The 22,982-nt window shown below is 35.7% G+C and overlaps 2 protein-coding genes across 4 annotated transcripts in view; one reads left to right on the top strand and one right to left on the bottom strand.

The window, feature by feature from the left end:
* The window catches only part of LOC137393022 (FHF complex subunit HOOK interacting protein 2A-like), a 48,730-nt gene extending 39,687 nt beyond the window's left edge, over positions 1–9,043 (bottom strand). Inside the window, exons 1-7 of one of the 2 annotated variants that reach the window (XM_068079403.1) lie at positions 8,952–9,043; positions 6,033–6,132; positions 5,228–5,306; positions 4,110–4,279; positions 2,702–2,806; positions 2,387–2,509; positions 537–572 (exon numbers count right to left, since the gene is read on the bottom strand). In XM_068079403.1, the coding sequence (XP_067935504.1) occupies positions 537–572; positions 2,387–2,509; positions 2,702–2,806; positions 4,110–4,279; positions 5,228–5,306; positions 6,033–6,077 (558 nt within the window). In that variant the 5' untranslated portion in view covers positions 6,078–6,132; positions 8,952–9,043. The remainder of the gene's footprint in view (positions 1–536; positions 573–2,386; positions 2,510–2,701; positions 2,807–4,109; positions 4,280–5,227; positions 5,307–6,032; positions 6,133–8,951) is intronic. The other variant, XM_068079404.1, reaches the window with a different exon arrangement.
* Positions 9,044–9,194: 151 nt separating this feature from the next.
* On the top strand, positions 9,195–19,300 carry LOC137395090 (methionine aminopeptidase 2-like). 2 transcript variants are annotated; one of them, XM_068081882.1, is made up of 10 exons: positions 9,195–9,396; positions 9,876–10,013; positions 10,917–11,184; positions 11,453–11,634; positions 12,146–12,240; positions 13,032–13,128; positions 13,601–13,704; positions 14,663–14,778; positions 16,670–16,800; positions 18,666–19,300. In XM_068081882.1, the coding sequence occupies exons 1-10, from the start codon at positions 9,243–9,245 to the stop codon at positions 18,785–18,787; spliced, it is 1,407 nt and encodes a 468-aa protein (XP_067937983.1). In that variant the 5' UTR covers positions 9,195–9,242; the 3' UTR covers positions 18,788–19,300. The 2 variants fall into 2 exon arrangements, with proteins under 2 accessions (XP_067937983.1, XP_067937982.1); XM_068081881.1 differs by having other exon boundaries at positions 9,876–10,016.
* The last annotated feature ends 3,682 nt before the right edge of the window (positions 19,301–22,982 follow it).

The raw sequence follows: 22,982 nt of genomic DNA, 5'->3' as shown, positions 1-22,982 counted from the left end.
TTAATTAAATATTAAAAATGTGCTTTGTAGGTATAGTTAGAATTTGTAGCAACTCCCACCTCAACTAGTAAAATACCACAAAAACTTGAAACTGTACGACTCTTTGTGATTATATGACTCTGTATAACTATATGACTCGGTGTAAGTATACGACTTTATGTACCTATATGATTCTGTGCGACTCTATAACTCTGTATAACTACATGTATATGTCTCTGTGCAACTATGTGACTCTGTGTAACTATATGACTCTGTATAACTATATGACTCAGTCTAACTATACGACTCTATGTAACTATATGACTTTGTGTAATTATATGAAACCATGTGTAACTTTATGACTGTATGACTAGGAGGCCCTATGACTCTCACGGCCATATTTAGTGAAGAACTCACTGACCCGTGAATTACCGAGCATTAGGGAAAGCATAAAAATTAGAAAGCCTAGCTATTTGATCCCTACCCATCTGCAAACAAAGAACAAGCAATAACATCGCAAAGCAGACAGGAAATGATGCAGAGGAGCAGCTACTGACCTGTGGACTGCGATAGGAGCGAGAATTTACTGATGTCTAGGAAATAGAGTGCGTGATATGAAACAACAGCGCAGCCAGAGAGAAGCAGGATATAATGCAATACTGCAAGACAATATCATGAAAACAATAAAATGTATTAATATGCATAATAACGTTTTTTTTTAATACAGTATCACATAATAATAAATAGCTTCTTTCATGTAGTCACATTCTCCGCTTTTTATTATTATTATTACTTTATTATTAATGAAATCATTCAGGGCTGACCAGTCTTGATTTACTCAGGAGTTATTTGCCCTTGTTAAAAACCTGCTGTTAATATAGTTGTCTACACATTGAATGAACTTTAAGAATAAAGCTGAGGGATACAATGCCAAATATAACTACTAGCTTATTGACCAAATTTCATAGAACCTAAATTACGATTTATAAATTTCAACATGACTCATTGAGTGATTTAATCACAGTTTCCATGCTTCGAAGGGGTACGGAGTTGCCCACTGCCAACATTTTCGTAGTCTATTGTTTTAACGATTCGGAGTTGCACAATCCTTCGTTTTTTTCGTGACGTCATTCTATCGTTGTCCGCCATCTTTATGGACACATTTTATCTTTAAAAACACAAAGCTTCTGCAATTAATTATTGCAAACAATGCTTTTGTTCGCAAATTTTTTATTTTAGTGTCAAAACAACACCGAAAAATCCTATTAATCAAGAGAATGACGATCGTTTGCTACAAAGATGACGGCTTTTTCGTGGACGAGTGCATGTGCAAACAGAGTGATGACAAAAAAAATGATGGATAGAGAACTTTCTAGGATTTGCGATGTATATTTCAAAACAAAATTTGTTAAAATACGCTCACTTTTGGATAATGGTCACAATTTGTCACATGGTTCTCAATTACAGATCTAAAAAAGTAATTATCTCGTCATCCTCATAAAAGCAATCATTCCTTGACATGTAAAGGATTTATTTGTTTGGATCCATCAGTAGTGAGCATTTTTATGATGTGGAACAATACCCCACAGCAGATGCCTTCACACAAATTCAGCAATTCAGCGAAAGCAAATAGCGTCGTATGTGTTCAGATGTTATCATTTCCATGATTTAGAGAGGAAGCAACTCCGAACCTATTCAAAGCATTGAAACGCAGTGAATTCAACTTGATAATCGGCAAACTTCAATTTGAATTAAATTGTATTCACAACATTTAGATATGCTAAGACACAAGCTAACATGATGACCTTCCTTGCATTTACTCTGTAGCGTGTCTACATATCTCAACAATGTGCTACTTGTAGAATTTCTCATCTAATATAAAACTATTGCAACGAACAATGCTTGTTTCTCATTGGATCAATAACAAGCGAAACGTAACTTTTAATCACATCCATATCCATGTCACTGCCGCATAGCAATAATATAAAATTTTACACCTATGGACTCTCTATTGACTTTACTGATTCACTATTAGGCACCTTAATATTCAGAGGAGCATTTACTAAACTTAGCTGCCGCTATTCAGCTAGCATCATGAATACGTTATACTAACTTCCGCAAATAAATGAAGTCTAGTGATACAGGCATGAAGGAGCAAGAAAAGCAAGAGATTTGACAAACAATTATTAATTTTATATTCTAAATCACGAACCCTTTTTAGAATCAGCAAGTAAATTTAGCAGTTATCTAGCTCAGCGAATTTTCTTTTTTTTTAAAAGCTCGGTGAGCGAGACAAAGATTTTTTTCCTTGAACTCTTCAGCTCATGACATGGCGATTAACTGACATGAATCATGTTTTAGTATATTACATACTCTGATTACAAGTACAATTATATATTAAGTGTACCTCTAGAAAGAAGTTGACTACATGCGGATGAGCTTTAAGCTTGGAACAGACAGTACAGAGAAACTGCATCTCCTCGACTTCGGTAGGAGATGCTTTCACCTCCCCGCATACCCTTATTAGCTTCTACAAAATACATAAGCTATCACTATAGACCGGTTCTCTAAAATCAGAGGTGACCTCTACCTGTTCAATATATAGAGAGACAGTCACTAAGGAATTGATATAGAAAAAGTAGAAGAGACCAGAATCCATCATTTTGGCCAGTATATAAGATTGTTTAAAATCACATTAGTGAAAAGCCAACGACAAACCTACATGGACAGCTTTGAAGACATTAACATGTGGAAGTAGAGGCTGTTTTATCTTAGAGAGGAGGTCTTTGAAGAAAAGAAGAACTCTCTGTTTCATGCCGGGAGGACACTGTAAACAGAAACAGAACTGAGAGTGTACATGTAGCATTAGCTATAATGATTTATCTCCACCTAACCATTACTAGATCGGGCTGGTATGTGAGCAATCTATCAAAGATCAAGCATGATGTCTGCGTAGCCTACTGCTTGCAGTGACTGCGTGTGTTTTTAAGAATTGTTGCACAAAGTATTGGCTTTATGGCCTTGGCTGGCCATGTCTGAGTCCAGTGGCATTGGAACCTTCGCGACTGGAGACATGCCCAGATGGAGAGAGTAATTTAAGTTTGGATGTTATTAATTCCCATCCCACTGTTTTGGTAATTGAACCAGAACCTGTGTCTTGCAGGTCAGGGGTTCTAGACCGCTAGACCAGCTGCTCTCTAAAAGCGTTTACTAGCAACTAGTTAAAAACAAACGAATGTAACAATTTGTTTTTTTTTCAACAATATTTTGAAATAAAAAATCGGAAATTGAATATTGTAGTTAGTTGTACTTGGCAAGGAAAACATGCGAGACTACTACAGGGACTGGGAATCATGTTTTCTAAAAATGTATGCTTATGATACAAAAATAGAAATCAAACTGACTGAGCGCACAAATAACGACATGTTTAGTCGCTGTAGTTGCCTAAGTTCTCAAGTTCTACTAAAGTTTACCGCAGAAACTGGTCGCTGGTTAAACGTTGTAATCTTATTTTTTCTATATAAATTTTTGCGCGAAATTCGTTATGATTACCAATGGTGCGACCGACAACATCGCAACCAAGCCGCATAGACGGAAGAGAACAACTCCCAATAAGTGCAGCTGACGCATCAGGTGCAGTGCGTCTTGTGACAAGCTGTTGTGTTGCTCGCCCGCTCGATGGGGGACAACTCCGCAAAAACAACAGTTTGTAAAGAGAGGCTTCATGCATAGAAACTCATCAACCAAAAGATATGATAATACTAACATATTTACTAAAAGCTTTACAGCTGCCCATTAATTCTAGATACTAAACAAAAAATCCTTTTCAAATGACACTAAACGAAAAATATTTGTTGAATATATACATAGCTGTTAAAAAAACGATTCACCAATTTTGAACTGATCAAAGGAGCGCTCACAGCACGGAGACGAACTATAAATGCACACCCTGGATTCATTATAACAAGACAATTGTTCTGGTGACATCTTTAAGTGAATAATTTCACTCGCTAGTACCTCCACTAATGCACTGACAGGAGTAGCAAAACATTCAGAGAGCGTCCAATCAAAACACTTTTGAGAAGAAACATAAATAAAAAGAAAAAAAATTACGACGAGCAAGCACCTACATCAGCACGACCGATGGTATACAGTGTTTCAAGAAGCTTGTGGTGGAGTAGGTACTCCATGCAAGGTCCGGTGGAACCACTGTCATCTTGCGCTTCCTCGTGCAGCAGAATATCCACCATATTCTGCAGGTGATTAGGGATGTTGGTCTCTTCTATTGGACTCTTGGCATCTGAAGACACAAAAGATTAAGTCACATTAAATCAATCATTGCTACCATCAACCGGTGTCTTAGCTAACCAGAATGTTAGCAGAAACTGAAAGCTATAAGTAAGCTTTTAGATTCTCAGAAATGTTTTAAGGTCAATCAGCACACTCCTTATATGATATTTTCTTAGCAAGTAAGATTTATTGCTCTATATAATTATAGTTTATAAATAGCGCAATAAATCTATATAAGTTTATATATAAACTTATATAGATTTATTGCGGTGTATATAAACTTAACTATATATAAATAAGTTTATATATAAATAAGTTTATATATATAGAAAAAAGGAGCCAAACTCTGAAAGGTTTAAAAATAAAAGTGTTATTATATGTGGTTTAGTAAATATAGAGTTGTCCTACTCCAGTTAAGCCTGGTTTCAATATGACAGCGCAAGGCGCGCAACAAGGCGCACGATGTCGTGCGTAGGTCAGCTGTGATGTGGAAACGTCAACACACAACGATTGCGCGACGTGCGTACGCTGATCGCAAGGATCCAACAAAATGGATCCTTGCGACGTGTGCGCGCGATGATGTATCCCACAATACACCCGCTCGACCTTTTCAACCTATCCCACAATTCAAACGGAGCGCTGTTTTCTAAAGAAATCGGTCTCCCATACGAAAGAGTAAGCCTGGTTTTCCTATGACAGCGCAAGGTCACAACAGAGGACTGTTTTCCAAAGACACCGCTCTCCCTTACGAAAAAGTAAGAAAATTACCCACTCTGTCCAATGCAAGCATGGCGCATACGCACTCTATGGAAACACTGCATCGCAGCCCAAGAAATGCATTGCGCACAATCAATGTGCCACGCACGATCATTGCGCTATCATATGGAAACCAGGCTTAAACATACTATGAAAAGAATTATCCTACTCTGTACCCTTTATCAAGAAAAGAGTTACTAACCTCGATTTTCCATAAAAAAATTGGTGACAGCCTTCCAGTGGAAGATAAATCCATCTTGCAAGGGAGCATTCGGTGCAAGCTATAAAAACAATCATAAAAAGGAACAGTCAATCTACATACGATGTGCACACCAAATGTGATTGTATTGATTGAATATTTTCAAGTTATACATCAAAAATTGAGCTTGTTTGGGGTGATGCCAAGCTTAAGAAGATAGCCAGCCTTTGCTTAAAATCGTAAGATATTTCAACGATTATAGAACTCACAGGTGGAATGCAACTGAATTGTAAATATGTTAAAACATTATGAAACTGATCGGAATATCAAAATCAACAACAGAATAAAAGACCGCTCATTTTCAGAAACTATTGTCATTGGTTGTGGATTATTTTGAAAAACATCCAACAGCCCCACTGCATCTCTATCAAAACAATAATACAAAACTATATTACAAAACAATGACCTGTTAAAGAGTAAAGACAATGATAACAAGAAGGCGCATAAGAAACAGAGATGCCCATGAAAAAGGTTAAAAAAATCACACTCACAAGCAGATTTCACATTAAGAATGTGGAGAAGTTCAGGATAAAATTTATCAGTCAAATGGGCATAAGGAAGGTAAGGTATACATCATGGACTTGATAACTAAGATGGATGAATGGTTTACAAGTTTATGGTATCAGCTGAGATTACTCACCATCGATGTCTCCTGTAAAAGGATGCATCATGCTTGTATGCGACTGTGGATGAAGAATAAGAGTCATGCAAGAAACTACGAGAAGAAATATGATAGAGTTTGACTTACTGCTTCAACGGCACTATTGAGAATGCCAGTGAATCGCTTGAACATTTTTCCTGGAGAGCTGCAGGAGTCTAATATGCAGGTTCCATCTTATAAACGAGTTCTGTAAAACAAGCAATTGTTATCATTGGTGAGTGATTTAATTGTATTGCGATCGGACAGGTTAGCGATTGTCCGACAGGTTAGCGATTGTCGGACAGGTTAGCGATTGTCGGACAGGTTAGCGATTGTTGGACAGGTTAGCGATTGTCGGACAGGTTAGCGATTGTCGGACAGGTTAGCGATTGTTGGACAGGTTAGCGATTGTTGGACAGGTTAGCAATTGTTGGACAGGTTAGCAATTGTTGGACAGGTTAGCGATTGTCAAACAGGTTAGCGATTGTCGGACAGGTTAGCGATTGTTGGACAGGTTAGCGATTGTCCGACAGGTTAGCGATTGTCCGACAGGTTAGCGATTGTTGGACAGGTTAGCGATTGTCCGACAGGTTAGCGATTGTCCGACAGGTTAGCGATTGTTGGACAGGTTAGCGATTGTCAAACAAGTTAGCGATTGTCAGACAGGTTAGCGATTGTCAGACAGGTTAGCGATTGTCAGACAGGTTAGCGATTGTCAGACAGGTTAGCGATTGTTAATCATTTGCAATAACTAAAAAAAAAGAGTAAATCTATAATCTTCCATTCAGTGATAGACTAAAACCGTTTACAACACATTGTCTTAACATATTGGAGTCTGAACACAAAATAATTTGGGGAGTTGTTTTCCCACCTGATCATGGAACCAAGTAAACTAGGCTGTGTAGTTTTGCTTTGTTTTTTCATACTTTTAGTTTACATTATGGATTCTGGAATTTTGGACACTTCGTGTGTAATAGATTTTTAGTATAATCTCGAAGTTTGAAGTTCAACGGACTGTTAGTTCTTGAGATATCACCAAAATACCGAGAGCCCTTCTAATCAACTGAAAAATGGCTGCTGACGGGACATTAGTTTCAAATTATCCACTGATTGAAATTCTTGATAATCAAAGATCAAAATTAGACAAATCTAGAAAGTTTCTTCTCCTCAGCAACAACAGTTTTACACTAACTTTTGTTTGTTTGAACTTTTTTGTTTTTCTGTTCATAGCAAATACACTCTCTATTCGACTCGGCGTAACTCTAAAACATCACTTCATTGAAAGAATGTGAAAAAATTATTCATTCCATTTGATTTTTGGTTTTTTCATTTAGTCCTACAAGCTTGGTGCTTCCAAATGATATTCAGTTTAAAAGGAAAATTTATGCTATTCAAAGTACTTTTACAGTCAAAGGAACATTGTTAATACGATCAGGATCAGGTAACCTGCTTGTATATGCAAGATTAGGCTTCAAAGAGTTAACAGCAAAATGTAATAAGCGAGTTATTTTTAGGCTTTTTTATTACAAAAAACTTGCAACATTATATTGTTTTTTCAGCAGAAAATGCATGAAACCATTTAGCTGTGCTGACTACAAATGGGAAACTAACCGTATATATTCACTTAACCTTTATTAGTTCCGATACAATTCAAAGTTTAAGTGCTTTCCTAGAAAATCTGACAAATAGGATTAATTCACCAGCTTAGATTGCTGATACAGATATTATGATGTCATTTATGTCTTATGAAATTCTTCAGAAAAAAAACCAACTTTTACCCAAAAATGTTGTAAAAGATGAACTAGGTATAATGGCAAAAGGTAAATCTATTTTAAGAGGATCTACAATGGAAGGCAAAGAACAATTGTAGAATAGAATTTCTTAGGTGAACACTTGTTTGGCAGATACTAGATGAACGCCCGGCGTTGCCCGAGTAAAAAGGTCTTTGCACGAAACATTTATTTTTATTTAATATATAACAACAGTTACCATTCTAACTTTCAAACTTCATATCATGAGAAAAGTGTTTAGTGCAGTTTAAATAAATTAGGAGAAAAAAACAACTGTAAAGGTTTTCAAGCCAAATCAAACAACTGTAACTTTCCAACTTGAAAATCTTACTGCAGTTCAGAGTAAGATTAAACTAATAGTGCATTTAAATATATTACTCCTTCCTTAACTACTGGGGCGGTTAAAAACTTTTTGATAGAATACAGAATAACTAGCTGATGAAACGAGAAGTAAGACTTCAAAAGGCAAGTTTCAACTCTGTTTTAAGACTCTCAGTTTTATAGATTTATTACACATATTAAAAGAATGTATGCAGTCAAATGAATGTTCAGTTAGCATTGTTTTTAGTGTCTTGCAGGTTTTAATCATTTTTATTTGGTAACCTCCTTCTAACTTTGTAATGATTGACTCTGCCAAAGCCCAAAGTACATGAAAATAAAAAAAATTAAAAATAAGTGTAAGAGGTGCTATCAAATTAAATTTAGCATCAAAAATGTTTAAAACAGATGCAAGAATCATGATTATACAGAAAGAACTACGTTAGTATACAGCGCAAAAATCAAGCTGCTTTCCTATCCTATATGTGACATATAGGCCTATGCTTGCACGTTTTAGTTTGAGCAAGTCTCAAAGACGTACCACATATCATTTAAAATTCGTTTATTATTAATATGTCAGATCTCAAAAAAATTATCACAATACAATATGGAATAATAAGACTGATATAGATATTTCTGCATTACATGTTTGAAAACAGTAGAAGTAGTAGAAACAACCATTTAAGTTAAAGAAATCAACACTGAGCCAAAGAAAAGTTTGTTTAAATTTCTTATATATAAGAAAACATGTATAACTTCGTAACGGAAATTTTCTAAAATTCTCTGTATTGCTCAAAAGTTAATTCCCCATTTTATGTAGAGGTTACGACCATATGCATTAATGACATGTGCATTTTCGATAGAATGCTAAGTAAGTGTATGTTTAAATTATTTAATAATGTTTTGTCAAAGTTCTTACAATAGACGCATAAATCCATAAAGATACTTGGCATAAAATACATGTATTTAGTATTCTGAAGAATTTGGATGCGCATCATCATAGCCGGAAATTGCAGCGTTACTGTTCGACGGTAAAATAGGCACAATGTAAGTCACCTATGTAGCCTTCAAATTTTCAGGCGCTCCGTTATGCAAATTGAAGTTCGTAGTTCTGAGTCTAAAAGAACGAGCCTTACAAAGTATATCATTATTGCCAATTACGAAGTCATGCGCATAATAGGCTTTATCCTTTTCCATAAATAAAGCGAGAATGGCCACGCTGGATGACAAGCATACCAATTCGGTCGTTGTAGAAGATAAAAACGGTGATTTAGAATCAAAAGAAGAGAACGACGCTATGAATGTGGAAACTGTTAATGAAGCCACGAAGAAAAAGAGAAAACGAAAGAAAAAGCCAAACAAATGTAGTTTTTATTTAAAAAAATATATTATTGTCATCCTCTTTGTAAACGTACACCAGCAATTTCAAATATGGGATTTTTTTGAATTACTTTTTTGAAGCTGCTTATAATTGTACTGAAAATTGACTCTCTAATTACCATAGCTGATCATCCGTTTATGTAACTTTGTATGGCTAGACATCCATAAACATCTTGAATAACATAAAATTTCGTCTCAATTTACTTGATTTATTTTAGTTGTGCTTATTATATCAGGTTATCACGGTTTTGAGTGTAAATACATGTAATGTATCATTTTACAAACATTAAAGATCGTCAGTGTGGCTAACTTCGTTCAAGTTAACTGCCACTAGACCTCTTAACTTTATGTAATTCGTTTTCTTTGGTATGGCTAGTTCGTTTTTTTCAGTGTCATGGTTTACGAAATGATAAAAATATTATTTAGTTGATGCTGTTACAATAGCTTGCAGCATCTGCTTTAGCTGGAGATGGCACAACGGGGTCAGAGAAGCAAGTTGATGAACTTACCAATGGTGTCGCTGAAGTAGGATTGGGCGTCGATGAATCCAGGCCTCAAACGGCTGATCAGACAGGAAAAAAGAAAAAGAATAAGAAAAAAGGTGGTGAGTCTTATATATGGCAGAGCATCTATCCGAGTTAATTTCATCCTGATTGCTTCAAGTATAAATTTTTACATGAGAAATTCAATTGTAATAACTAAACTCAAATCATCTATTATTTGAATTTTATTTTCAAGGACAAAGAAATTGCAGTGAGATTTCTTTAGTTTTACTCACATTGTTTAACTATTGTGATCGCAAAGCTGATTTTAGGAAAAGAAGAGCTGGAATGAGGATGGATACAATTTCAAGATTTGCTAAGTTCTTTTTGAATCTAAACTCTTAACATTTAATTGAGTCGAGTGACTAGTGCGTTGTAAACTCAAGTTTCTGGTAAAAGCAATAAGTTTTAGTTTTACAGTACATACATACTTAGTTTAATTTCTATTAGCTAACGGGTGCCTGTCGGTGTACCGTTGTTAATATAACCAGATCTACGGTTATGTTACCGTAATACCCATATATTGCGCCTTATTTTTACAAACTCGAGTTTGTAAATACAACTCGAGTTCATCAAAAACCTAGCCCGAGTTCTTTGAACAGCAACTCGAGTTCAACAACTCGGTTTGAGAACATGGAACGCGAGGCACTGTAAGGCTCCATATTTAATGACTCCTAGAACTGAAATTAAAATAAATTGGTTGAAAATGCTTATGATCTTCACACGTTATGATCTTCACACGTTTTACTAGCACATAAATTGCAACTGACATTTTTGTTAGTTGTGCAGTCCAACCCAATTAGCTCTCTATAATGCCAGAGTGTATGGCTAGTTCTAGAAAACGGCTGTTATCATTAACCTACCTTCAGTTGTATTACTTAATTACTATATTTTATTCATTGTTACAATGATAAGGATTGTTTGCTATAGACTAACAAACGCGGAAAATCTTTCTGTTGCAGGCGCTCTCAAACAAACAGTTCCTCCAAGTATTGCGATTAAAGACCTGTTTCCAAATGGAAACTATCCTGAAGGGGAGCTAATGGAACACCCGATAGGACAAGATGAAAGGACGGGTAAAGATAGGATGACGAGTGAAGAAAAGAAGGCGTTGGACAGAATGAATGAGGATGTCTACAAGGAGGCAAGACTAGCTGCTGAAGCTCATAGACATACGAGACAATATATGCAAGAGTATATCAAACCTGGCATGACAATGATTGACATATGGTTAGTTGTTATAGAAGGTACTCGGTATTACTATGCTCAGTTTGTCAGTAGTGGTAGGTGGTCTGGCATTACCATGATTGACGGATGATGAGTTGTTGTAGCAGGCATTTGCTATGACTATTCCTAGGTGGTCAATAGCTGTTGGTAGACTTTTATATTTGCTAGCCAGGTGTTGTAATAGTGTGACTAGTAAATTTGGCTGTGTCTTAGGTAATATTGTTGTTGTAAAAATCGAACTCTCGTAGACTAGAGTCACATGTTGCTACAGCGAAACTCTAGAAGGCATATCAAGAAAGACAATAGCAGAGAATGGTCTAGAAGCAGGATTGGCTTTCCCCACTGGCTGCTCTCTGAACCACTGCGCCGCGCACTACACACCCAATGCCGGAGACCTAACAGTAATTCAGTATGACGATGTGTGCAAGATAGACTTTGGTACTCACATTAATGGTGCGTCTATCTATTTAGACTGAGTCCCATTTGACAAAGTCTAATTCTAAAAATCTCGGCTTGAATATATGTTTTCTTCACCAAGCAATTATGTTATTTATGAAAACCTCGCCTCGAAATAGTCACGTGTGTAGGGAACTTGTGGAGCTTACAATTGCTATATAGATATGAAAATATTTCAAAGGTTTAAGTTTGAGTTTTGGGGTAATCAATTATTTAACAGACATTTTTCTTACCATGCCTGAACATAGTGATAGTCATCACCCTCAATTCAATGCCTAAACATAGTGATAGCCGTCTCCCTCAATTCAATGCCTAAACATAGTGATAGCCGTCTCCCTCAATTCAATGCCTTAACGTAGTGATAGCCATCTCCCTCAATTCAATGCAGCATATTTCTCAAGGTTATTGAGATGAAGTAAAGAGCATACATGTACCATAACTGAATAGAAAATTATACACAGACTCAACCCATGAAAGTATGGTCCTAGCCCCATTTCCTTGTTTGCAGGAAGAATAATCGACTGTGCCTTCACGCTCACCTTCAATGATAAATATGATGAGTTGCTAAAGGCGGTCAAAGATGCTACAAACACAGGAATTAAGGTTAGTCAGAGTTAAAGCTCTCTATTTATTGTACATTTAAGTAGGAGCGGCTAAGAGTGGGTACTGTACTGGCCTCTTTAAGCTTGCAGCAAAACTCCTGTCACTTCCAGTAGTCTACACATTTTTATTTGATTCTTGCTGATAATAATTGTCTCAAACTACAAAATTTGACTTTTGAAAGCTGTATTTATTGTTGTTTAACGCAAAAGCACACAAAGTATCGTCAAGAATATGAAATAGATTTTTAGGATTCCACTCCAAGATAAGGTTTCCTTGTTTTTCTTTCTATTGTTTGTACAGTAATCCCTTAGTTATGGCAGTTTGTTTGGCAGTGAGGAAGTTTGTTTCATCAAATAATAGCTAATAGCTACGATACATAGCTTATTGTGGTGCTTTACCTGAAACCAGTTCAAACTCATATGTTTATTCATCTTTCCAATGGCAAGGCAAATGATGGGGTGAGACCATGTGTTTTTGGTGAATGACTTTCAGACAACAAGCTCGTTTAACCGTGTTTACTTTCCACATCTAGCTGTTAATCTATTAGGTTTTCAACTAATTGCTCAAATACATTGGTCCCCACCCCTTATGTCACCCTAGATGGAAATGTGGCTATTGAACACTGCATCGAGGGAATGAAATAATAGGTGACAATAAGCCAGGAATCATGAGCTACCGAAGTAGCTGTCATTCATGTATTGCAAATTATTTATTCTATACAAGTGTAGCTAGTGCTCTCTCAACTTACTAACTTGTCCCGTCATTGACTGAGTTCATTATGCACCTTTTAGACTGCAGGAATAGATGTCCGACTGTGTGATGTTGGGGAAGCTATACAGGAAGTGATGGAGTCGTATGAGGTAGAGCTAGATGGCAAGACATACCCTGGTAAGGAGTGATAACTTTGCATTCCTCTGTAGCATTACATGCAACACACGCTATACACAAATTACCATGTCTGTTGTTGTACATATCACCCAGTTGAGGCCAGTCTTGGAGTTAACGGGCAATTTGTATTACTTGAATTGTCAGTGAGTCAGTTGATGGGCAATCCTTATTAATTTAATCTTTTTACTTCAACTGTCAAGACAACAATTAGGTTTGTATTTGTTCTACTCAAAAAAATGGTAATGATATGCTATTTTGCAGATAGGATTTCGTATTAATGTTCAAGCTTGATTGTATTATAGGCCTAGTGTTGTGATAGACCTGTTGTTATTGCGAGTCTGTGCTCCAATCAGAAACCAATAAAGTGTTGGTAAATTTTCAGTCATTTCTATTGCAATCTGCCTCAAGAAATGCTCTAGTCGTGCAAGTAGTTAAGGCTGCTTGTTGAACTGTAGTATTTGCCTGTTTGCAGTAAAAGCAATTCGTAATCTCAACGGTCACTCAATTGGTCCCTATCAAATACACGCAGGCAAAACTGTGCCGATTGTCAAGGGAGGTGATGCCACTCGAATGGAGGTCTGTCTTTCATATTTCAATTAAAATAACTCTATACTTGGTAAATTATATAAAGTAGGACAACTCTCCTTGATAAAACGTATAAAGTAAGACAACTCTCATTGATAAAACATATAAAGTAGGACAACTCTCTCCTTGATAAAACATATAAAGTGGGACAACTCTCATTGATAAAACATAAAGTAGGACAACTATTTTCTTAAACCATATAAAGTAGGACAACTATTTTCTTAAACCATATAAAGTAGGACAACTCTCTCCTTGATAAAACATATAAAGTAGGACAACTCTCTCCTTGATAAAACATATAAAGTAGGACAACTCTCTCCTTAATAAACAGTTTAAATGAGGACAACTCTCCCCTAACGTGAACTATATAACAATGTAGTTATAAACATCCAAAGACAATACGCAGCTTAATGATTATTTTAGTATTTAGTATTTGCTGATTCTGGTCTAGTAAACAGACTTACTACCAGTTGGAGAGTGAACATAATCACTAGAATTACTCAATAGTCACTTTTTGTATACTAATTCATTGGCCAGGTGAATGGAATATTCAAGAACAAATGTTTCATAACTACAAAATATAACATCATTAGCATCAATATTGAGCTAAAAAATAAGCAAGTAATGTAATTGTTCTTCGTAGTGAAGTATTACATATCGTATCAATAGATACTATTGTTTCAGAATAAAATGATAAGCCTGCTTCTTTGCTAAAACTGTTGTAAATTGTCTGACCTCCAACAAGTTAATAATTGAGCTAGTTATACTTATGAATATTTAGGAAGTTATTTTTCAGCTGGCACCTAAGATGTAATTTAGCAGACGTTTTTAAGGAGGCATGAAATTGATTACGGACTCGGGGGCTTGTCCCATGTTTGATATAGCAGAGAGGTGCTAGCTATTTTACCTATCAATCACTTGCTAGTGATGTCTAGCGTTGTACCTGCAGGAGATGGAGTTCTATGCTATAGAGACCTTTGGCAGCACTGGTAAAGGAGTTGTACATGATGACATGGAATGCTCTCATTATATGAAGAATTTTGATGTTGGTCACGTTCCTCTCAGGCATGTTTACTTTTGCTATTATATAAGTTTGGTTTAAAGGTGGTTACTGCATTCCAAACATCTTAATTATTACTCTGTTTCTCTCAATGTATTATAACTGATAATAGTTGAACATTGTCACTGTGGTTGGATAACTCCAAAGCTGCTCGTTTGTGTATGCTTCTCAACCAAAGTTCATCTTTCGATAATGCGGCTTTTCTAATTATGCTAGACAAGCCATATAAGTTTCATCATAACAGATTTTATAAATAGAGTTTTACTTCTGTAAGATATCATGTTTTATGTCAAATCTATTCGCCTTAGCTGGTTTATACGATTTTTGTCATGTCATGAAAACATGTTAAAGCATGTGGAGGTCTAGCTAATCGGTATCAGGTATTACATAAATTTGTCTGCCTTTTAGTGATGTTAAAAATTTAGTTTAGCAAAGGATCAGTGGTACTGCCAGTGGTTTATCATTTTGTGATGTATTATTGGTGCTTTTACATATTGGTAATCTTCCAAGATGGTGGAAAACATCTGACGAGTATTTACCATTTGTAAAAATGAGTTGCTTGTTTTATACTGATTAGCTAAAACTAGTCACATTTTGTGTGAAAGGTGGTTGGTAGAAAAGTAAAAATTCATTCCTCACTGAATTAATTTTTTTATGTAAGATTACCAAGTAAAAATTTCTGTCTGGTAAGTTTCTAATATAATCGAAATTACAGCTTATAGTGTACTAGCTGTGCCTCCCGACATTGCTCGGGTATTAAAAGTCAGCTTATAAACAATGAGAAGTGATGAGATTTGCTCACCACTTGCTGGCATGCAACTCTCCAGCAAATAGCCTGGCACATTGCCAATGGAAAATTCCATTAACTTAGTTGGTAAGCTTCAAATGCCAGTGGGCAAGACATTGCGTCAGCATTGTTGCCCAGCTAGGCTATTCTAATAATTGCTGTAGTTGGAATGCAGACAGATATACGACATACAGACATACTTTGAGAAATATGTATATAGATTAGTTGCTGTAGATGTCTTCATTGTAGTCTAAAGTTTTTATGTTACCTACCTTTTTGGTAAGTATTGGGAAAGCAACTCCTTATGATAGTTTTAAAAATTTGAAGCATGTTTAACCCTTTGGCAGGGAAAACGACCAAAATGTCGTTTACCGGTTGCATGGGGAAATGACATTTATGTCGATTTCGGTAGACGTTTATAAAGCTGTCGCCTAGTAATGTTAAACAAAGGATATGAACACTAGTAAGTTTTAAATATCATCAACAAGATATCGGTCAATGATTTACAATATGACACGATTATCTGAGAGGCGTTGCTTTGTGCTAAAAGCTAAACAAATCACACCTCCTTGGAAAAGAATAAAAGTTGGGAAAACCAGTCAACATCGGCTCGACTTTCAAAATGGTAAAATAAAAGATTATTTGATCCTGCGATCGTTAGTGATTTTTTGTCTGATCAGAATAAAAATAATTCAAATGATATAAGGGATGTAAACTTTTTGGACTTTTAATATACTTGGATTATACAGAGAAAACAATCGTTATGGTGGCTCGCACGGCTACGTTATAGCGTTTGACTCTACCAAAAAAAAATGCTTCCAGGCATTTCATACAGGGACAATTGCACATGGTTGTATTTTTTAGTAGTAGATATGTGAATGAATGTTTATGTACAAAAATTTTTGTTCATAGAAATAAATTTAAGATTTGAGCTATGCATGTTCATAAAATATCGATTTTATTGAATTTCCGAAAATAAATTACACAGGTTTCGGTTGTTTTTGGGGGGCTTTAACCCAGCCAAAGGGTTAATTATGAAAAAGTTGAGTCTATTGTATTTTTAAGTAATGTCATGTATGACCTTAATTGGTTGATGCTTGTGTTTCCAGGTTGGCCAAGTCCAAGCAGTTGCTTAATGTCATCAACAAGAACTTTGGCACATTGGCATTCTGTCGCAGGTGGCTTGACCGTTTAGGGCAAGAGCGATATCTTATGGCACTGAAAAATCTCTGTGATAACAGTAAGTATTATCCACTTACAAGTTCTACTACCTACGATGTAGTCTCCAACTGTTGGCAAAAGATGTGTCATTCTGTCATCTGGTTTTCTTATCTCAATTTTTAGCCTGGATTAATATTGTTGATCACATTTATGTCTTAGTTTACAAGATTAGTTAAATCATTGACTTTCCATCCAGGTTTGCAATTCGTATTTATAATAGAACTTACATAAATAAATTCACCTTATAAATTGAATGGCTCTCGTAATCTCCTCCATTTAATTCTCATCAGGTTTAAAGATGAACACACAAAGTTTTTGTAAAGTTTATCAGAAAGTATCGGTATTTTTCTATCATTTACGATTGTTTTTATGTTTGAGGTGATCTGACTGTCAGGGTGTTTTAAGATTAAAGTGTTCAATCGAAAGTACGATTGTTACGTTTATAGTTGCAAAGAGAGCGACAGAATAGAGACCTAACTGTTCAACTTGAACGTAATATTCGATATCAACATGCGCTGTGATAACAACTAATGGCGTCGTTTTCCACATCTTTTTCTTCCGAGCGTTTGAATCGCGATCAAGTTTTGTCAGTTTTAGCCTAGAAACATTCTGGCAATTTAAGATCACCACAAACATCAAAAACAACTACAAATCATAGAAACTTCTAAGACTTTCGGATAAAATCTACAAAAATGTGATGTAAGTTCAGTAAGTGTTGTTCTCCTGTCTTTTAGCTAGTTGTTGATATTTTAAAACCACCTTTTTTGTGGTCTTTCAGTAGGGTGTGTATGATGCTCATACTACAGTGCTGTGTACTACATGCTCGTACTGCATACTACATACTACTCTTTGCAACCTCTACTTGTGTAGGATGTGTGCTCTGTCTTCGTTTTATGTCCCCGTATTACCTTATCTGATTAGATGTGATAATTTCTCTCATTGGTACTATTTGCATAAATTCTTACTTCTTTGTTTGCTAATGATAATGACACCACTTATCATCCTGACAACTCTCATTTTGGCATCAGCTAGTTTTGACATGTTTCTAGTGTTGATTGTTCCATGTCTCCTATAGGTCATGTTTCTTCATGCAAAATCCTTTTATCTTTCTCTGGAACCCGTTTATCTCTGAGTAGATGATATGGAATTCCAACAATATCTGTGACATCTGGCTAATGCTATTGTTAATTTTAATGTCGATGAGTCTGTTATCAGGCGAAGTGTGCCCAAGATATTTGAGGCTATTCAATTGTTATAATATTTGTACTCTACGGACTCTTTTCGCGAGAATAGTTTATTTTTGAAAGAATAATTTACAGACATTTTGGAACGGAAAATGCCGCAGTTCCCTTTACTTTCCACAAGACAGTCAAGCAACAACACCGAGTGTTAAACTCCAACGATATGCATGTATATTTAAATAAATAAATGTACATCGGCATACTTGTAAGATTGGCAATGAACTACATGCAGACATGCGGAGAGTGTGCACATACAACTCTTCTCAAATAATCGTTTGGTGCTCCTTTTATATCTTTTTTTTTCTTTTTAGGTTCCGCCCTTTTTTCTTTGTTCCACGTTCAGTTTTTAGTAGTCTTACCAGTTGTCTCGGTAGCCCTAGCGTTCCTAATGGTGGCCGAGCCTTCTCCAGTGATTGGAAGGCTCAGCCCGGTAATCAGGGACTCAGTCTCCACGGCCCTGGTGCTCGACTGGCTGCCACTACAATACATGTATGACATGTTAGCGATGTTATAATGGTTCCCTACTCATCTTCACTATATTATATACATCTCAATAGGTTTTTTTTGTAAAATTGTCAAGTTGAAAGCTTTCTTAAGTCACTTGATATCGAAAGATTGTTAGCGGCATATCTACTGTTTACAGACATCGTGGAGGCGTACCCACCATTGTGTGACAGCAAGGGTTGTTATACTGCACAATACGAGCATACAATTCTGTTGAGGCCGACCTGCAAGGAAGTTATAAGCAGGGGAACAGACTACTAGCCGTCTTACTAGCTAGTCCTCCATCTCTAATCAACTAAACATATATATCTTTAATATTCTAAAGATGGTCTAGTTGTTATACTCTCAGTGAGCACTAAACATGCTAGTGTGTTTACATTTGGTTGTGCCATGCTTATATTATGTAATATACTGCATGTAGTCATCTGGGTACACTTATTGTATCCTCGACATGTTTGTATGCTCTATTGTGGTGATTTGTTAATGTTTTTCAACATATGCATAATTTTCTGTCATTCAAATACATGTAAGTAATACTAATTGACATAGCATCTGCATATGTTCAGAGATACTTCCTGGTTGGCTAATTCAGAATGAATATAAATGCTATGAATTCAGCATATATACAGTGCTTGGAAACACCGAGTTGAATTTGTAGGTTACAATGAGATACAGTGAATCTCAACAATAAAATACTTACGATGAATTCATTTATTATAAGCTACACTTATAACCTTTTGTGTTTAAGGAAAATAAATGTGACCAATAAATATGCATGGTCTTGTGCGTTTGCATTTCAATTTGCTTGTCTTGCTTCTTCCGTGGCTTATTTGCCGTTAAGAAATTACTTGCAGACAAATCACCTTCCATTTTATAGTCGAGATTCCTATAATCAAAAATAGATCAAATATATTTAGCTCTTGTGAGTTTCTATAAGTTCCTGTGCTTGTAGTTGACAAAAACCTACACATCGGCAAGTGTAGCGGGTTATTGGCTCAGGGGGTTCACTGTCTTCTATTCATCCCACGGGCTAGTCTGAGATGTTATAAAATGCACCCTTTCTACCGACTTACACATTAATAAAAAAAACTACCTCATTGCTTGATCGCCACAGACTAATTGCCCCCTTTTTTTGCTCATGAATACCCCTTTCCCCCGCGTGTCAAGTTGCGTTTCAAATCGCAAAAATACCCCTTTCCACTGTGTGGAAAGAGGTATTCATATACCAAGCTAAAAAAAATACCTTTTATGAAAACAATGTAGAGTTTCAGGCCACCAAAAAACACCCCTAAAATGTGATTTTTTTTTGTCGAGCCCTTTGGGATGAAAGTTGAGAGTGAACCCCTGGAATTATCGGCAGGCATTTTATGTTCAGCAGCCTGTAAAAACTTATTGTAAACATAAATTGATCAAAAAGATCAATTAACATTGAATAATGCTTTGATGCTATTATATTTTTGTAAAATACTGATGAAATGTCTTCATAGTTTTACAGAAATGTAAAAGTTTAGGTGCAAATTTCATCGAGGTTATTTGATTCTGTTTATGAGATGCCACAATTGATGCCTATTTTAAAAATACCTATTTTATCCAACATAGTAATTTTGAGATCTTGCAAGTTTATTGCTGCATTAAGTAGGCATGCATTTAATTAGGTGTACTTACAATTATCCATATCAACCACCACTATGCAAGTAAAATCTTACCAACTTGGTTGATATACCAAATAAGTAGATTCACAGTATAGGTATTAATTTGAATGTTCAAATATGCAGGTATTCGAAACCAATCTCAATTGATTTTTATTTGATTTGGCCAAAAACAAGAGATTTGAGATGTCATTTTTAAAAATAAAAGTGACTTTGGATTTGAAAAAAATCAAATTATCAAGGGAAAATCTTCCGCGCTCCTGTGTGACTAGATAGCTTATTGGTTAAAGTTTATTGCGAAATTACCATCAAAAATAGTTTCAACAGTTAGCCTGTCTACATCCTGATGACAACAGGCAATTGCAAAAAGGTATTAGCTTACTTGTAAAAGTTAGTCCGTTAAAATGTTAGAATAAAATTGTTCGATTATGGTTAATGATAACACACTGCCTTGTATGGCTTCAAAATTATTATTTGATTGTACCTCTGGTTTTGTCAAGATTGATTTTTTCTTGGCAATCTTGAATTAAAAAGTGCTAGTAATTATTGATTGTGTGCCTTTATGGTGTTTACTTTAACTTGGCATCATTGAGTTTCATTGAGTCTTGTTGTGTCTCCATGGATTGTTAGGAGCTGCGCTAGAAAGTCCGGCTGATCTCCTGTCTAGCTCAGCATGTCGGTTGCACCATTTAGTCATCACTCAACAAAACGTAAGTATCTATATTGTATGTAATATAATGAGTTTCTTTTATATGGCATTAACCACTGCTTCTATGTGGTGTTTAAAACAGCATGTTATGCTAAATACAAGTTCTTTTACAGGGTTCAGGTGTAGTTAAACTGTTGGTAGCTGTGGATAGTTCCTTACATGAAATACAATGTTATAGTAATACAATGTTATAGTAATGTATTAAGTTATTAGTAATGCATCCAAGCAAACTAGTCATTTAGTACCAAGTAAGGCAGCAGTGGTCTAAAATGCTTGACTCTCGAACAACTTGTTATGGTACAATTTTCAAAAGGCCACAGAAGGGCAGCGAACGCCAAGTTGCTCTCCTTTCCTGCCACACCGGCATCAAAGATTTATCTGCTGTAGTCACTTCAAACAAAGATTTGTCAAAGGTCTTCCTTTCAGCCCAAAGAATTGACAAAAAAGATGTTGTTATTCAAGGGATTTTATCTCGGTAATGTCCTTGTAGAACAAGCTGAATAGCACCTGCGTGTAGATCAGGTCTATTGCTAGCAGGGAAATACTAACTTCATACTGCTGGATTCATTGTGAAAACTTCAGACCCTGGCTGAAATTAACATGAGTTTTGCAAAGTTGTGAATTTTCATCTATTTAAATCTGTTATAATAATAATCAGCTACTTTAAATAGCAAATCAAGACAAAACATTCAGCGAGCATACCATAATATGAGGATACTTCTTAGTTCAACTGGAACGTTTTTAGTGAAGGTTTTTGTGTGAATGGTATACAAAAAATAATGGTGCAATATCTAATGTAGCTGTTCAATTTATTACTTTTATTCATGTTATGGGGAAGAGATAATTATATATCAATTAGATAAATGTATATTATACTACAGTAACTTAATTTCACTGGCATCTCTTGCCTAGCTATTTATTCTTCCCATATAACAATAAAAAGTCTAAATTTGTCTTGTCTTTGTTTGTTTTCGTTTGTTTGCTATGAATTAATGTTATATGCTCTCTGCTGTTTTACTAATTTTTTGGCAGCCTGATATTGAAGTCTGCTTGAAACTTGACGTGTTTCAACTCTTATATACTTTATGCCTTCTCTGTAGGGCCTGTTGTGGCAGCACCAGACCCAACATATGTTAGAGTGAGAAATAGCTATGAAGCAGCCCCTCCTACACACGGTGCTCTTGCAGCGTTCTCTGTTCTCTTCTTTTTCCCTCTCGGAATTCCTGCTTTGCTATTTGCACGTAAGTTATTTGAACTGTTCAAACAAAGAATCTTAAATCTTTGCAATATGGCAGCCGGCAAAAAGCACTATCTCATTATTGAACATTCTAAAAAATGATACCTTGAAACAAATTTGTTCAGATATTAATGTTAGCTACAAATCCGCTCCAGAGAAATATGACCAAAAACCAGTGTGACATTTAAAACATGCTAGTAAACAACATATAGATACCTATATACTGAATGTCACTTAATGTCACTGAATAGCTCAAATCTTGGCAAAATATCAACTGTTGCGTGTGATGTTGTACAAGATCAAGGTCTACACATAATTATGTGCCAAGTACTTGTATTCAAAGTCTCTATATTACAGTCAAACCTCCATATCTTAGAGGGTTGACTGTACCAGATGAAAATTCTATATCTGTAATTACAATCCTTAGTTTGTGAGTTTTTTGACAAATGGCAACTGCCATAGTTTTTTGACTGTTGTGAGCAGAGTTTAAGGTGAACTCTGAGGGTTTTCACTTGCGGAGGTGATAGAGGTGACATTTTTACCAAAAAAAGTATCGGGTGGACTTTCGTTGTTCCAGAAGTGTGAAACTAGCTCGTTTTATATTTCACACTGCCTTTCTTTTTTGCAATCCCTTACAATCACTGTTAACTTCACAAACACTCCGAAGCTTTACAAACCCTTTTACCCAATATATTTGCTTACATTTTATTTCCCTGCTTTTGCTTAACTCCGCCTCTGTTTGAAATGTTGTAGTTAAAGCTGGAGTGTCATTTCGGGTACAAAAAAATAGGGAGCTGGCAGAATCTCAGTCTAAAACAGCCTTTATTCTTTCCTGTTCAGCCATCGCTTGTTTCTGTGCTA

Source organism: Watersipora subatra, chromosome 4, assembly GCF_963576615.1.
Source record: "Watersipora subatra chromosome 4, tzWatSuba1.1, whole genome shotgun sequence".
NCBI classification, from domain to species: domain Eukaryota; kingdom Metazoa; phylum Bryozoa; class Gymnolaemata; order Cheilostomatida; family Watersiporidae; genus Watersipora; species Watersipora subatra.
This window is presented reverse-complemented; position numbering and strand designations above follow the sequence as displayed.